This window comes from Etheostoma spectabile, chromosome 15, assembly GCF_008692095.1.
Source record: "Etheostoma spectabile isolate EspeVRDwgs_2016 chromosome 15, UIUC_Espe_1.0, whole genome shotgun sequence".
Classification (NCBI taxonomy): Eukaryota; Metazoa; Chordata; class Actinopteri; order Perciformes; family Percidae; genus Etheostoma; species Etheostoma spectabile.
In genome coordinates this window covers 29,045,426-29,047,600 of record NC_045747.1, presented here as the reverse complement: position 1 = coordinate 29,047,600, position 2,175 = coordinate 29,045,426, and the positions used below count along the sequence as shown (strand labels likewise).

At 45.4% G+C, this 2,175-nt stretch overlaps 1 protein-coding gene across 2 annotated transcripts in view; it reads right to left on the bottom strand.

Moving 5' to 3' along the window:
• Window positions 1–1,244: 1,244 nt before the first annotated feature.
• The window catches only part of hoxb8a (homeobox B8a), a 7,469-nt gene continuing 6,538 nt past the window's right edge, over window positions 1,245–2,175 (bottom strand). The window contains exon 2 of one of the 2 annotated variants that reach the window (XM_032537301.1): window positions 1,245–2,078. In XM_032537301.1, the coding sequence (XP_032393192.1) occupies window positions 1,684–2,078 (395 nt within the window). In that variant the 3' untranslated portion in view covers window positions 1,245–1,683. The remainder of the gene's footprint in view (window positions 2,079–2,175) is intronic. The other variant, XM_032537303.1, reaches the window with a different exon arrangement.

Here is a 2,175-nt window from a genome sequence, read left to right as displayed (position 1 = left end):
CATGGATGCACACAAATGGAAAGATAGAGGAGAGAGACTCTCAGTGTGTCAAAGGAAGTCCCCCGGCTGCATAATTAAGAAAGGCAGGTTAAGGAGAGGATCCGGGTCAGGCTAGAACTCTCCCCTGCGGGATCAGGCTGTACTGCCCTGCCTCCCTCTACATTGATACATGGTAAATTAATCTGACGACTATGAAGAGAAGTGTTAAGGCCGGTCTGGCTGAACGCTAAAACTCCTCACTCCCAAAATATAAACTTTCTCGAAGAGAAAAAAAAAATGTGGTGATGGTTTATGCCCCCCAAAACCCAGACTGGGAGCTCCCATTCTACTTTTAGAGACTCTGGGAACCACAAGTAACTCTGAATTCTGGAAGTGTGGTGTTCTAGAGGGACAACAAGGCACTAAGAGCTCTTCTAGATATGATGGTACTTGACCATTTAGAGCTTTGTAGGTCAGGAGACGGATTTTAAAGTAAATTCTGGATTTTACAAGTGGCCAATGCAGAGAAGCTAATACAGGAGAAATATGATCTCTGGATCAGGAGAGTCTTAAGGTTTTATTTAAGCATCCTAATAATAAAGAATTACAGTAGTCCAGCCTTGAAGTAAGTGCATGGACTAGTTTTTCACCATTGTTTTGAGACAGGATGTTCCTAAGTTTGGCATTCATTATAGAGTGGACATAATACCTCGGACTTGTATCTTCTTCTTAATAAATAATTGAGTGAAACAAAAGCTAAACCGTAAAATCCACCCTGATCAACTCATGACACTTCACATTAAATGCAGAACGCAACATGTTTATTACATTTTTCCTCGTTTTTTTATTTTTATGAATGTTCTCTTTTTTAATCTGCACTGTGCGCATGCTTTTTACCCAAAAAGAGAAAAGGAAGACAACATAAAACAAACACCAACGACCAAAAAACGAACTAAAACGACAATTAGAGTGTGTAAAAAAGAGACCCGATCTACTAAAACGGCATAAATAGGCAGTTTCATGTTGTTGGAAATTTCGTTAATTGCTACGTCGTCATCATCATCATCAATCAATCAATCAATCAATCAATCATTGCCACAACAACAACATAGAAGTGAGAAGTACAGTAAAAAGTGCACCATCATCATTTTTTAACTTAAAAACTATACAGCTGCCAAAGATAAAATTGTTAATGATAAACTTCTAACAATATAGAAATGTTTCCACGATAATTGTTCCACAAAGAAAGGAAGCTATCATTTGACTCTTTTTTTTTTTTCCATTTTTTTTCTTTTAAACACTAGAGTAGACTATGTTTGTTTGACTTGGATGGATCCACCCCGCCTCATGTTTTCTCATGGTTTTTTTTCTTCTTTTTTTAAAGTTCACTTTCTTTTTTTTCTTCTTTTTTTACAGTCAGCAGACAGAGGCGCGAGGCCCCTCCAGTCCGTCCGGCACACCAATCGCCATTTTGGAGACTCAAGTTCCTTTCCATCAATTAAATTGTGGAGAAAGCGGAGCAGTCCAATGGCCTCAATTAAGACAAAAACACCCCCCCCACACACACACACACACACAGACACACACATTCTCTCTCACACACACACAAACACACGCACACACCATCCGGTCCCACACTTACACCCTCATCTCCCCATCCCCCTCAAACCCCCCATCTCCCTCGTAATTTCACCGCTCTCCTCCTTACATTTGCTTGTGGGCTTTCTCGCAGCAATCCTCGTTCCCGGAGGCCTGTGACCCTGCCGTGCCCGCCACCGCCGACCCTCCTCCTCCCCCTTCCCCACCTTCCCCTTCTCCGCTTCCGCTGCCGTCCCGCAGCTCCTTCTCCCTCCTCTCCCTCTCCACCGCCTCCTGTTCGCTCTTGCTGCTCGGGAACTTGTCCTTGTTGTTCTCCTTCTTCCACTTCATCCTCCGGTTCTGGAACCAGATCTTCACCTGCCGCTCCGTCAGCGCCAGCGCGTGCGACACCTCGATGCGGCGCTTCCGGGTCAGATAGGGGTTGAACAGGAACTCCTTCTCCAGCTCCAGGGTCTGGTAGCGGCTGTAGGTCTGCCGGCCCCGCCTCCTGCCCGCAGCTACTGGGGGGGAAGGTGGGGGTGAGGGGAGAGGGAGGGGGGTGGACACGGGAGAGTGGGGTGGAGGGTGGGGGGGACATTATCAGTGTCAAAACTACAC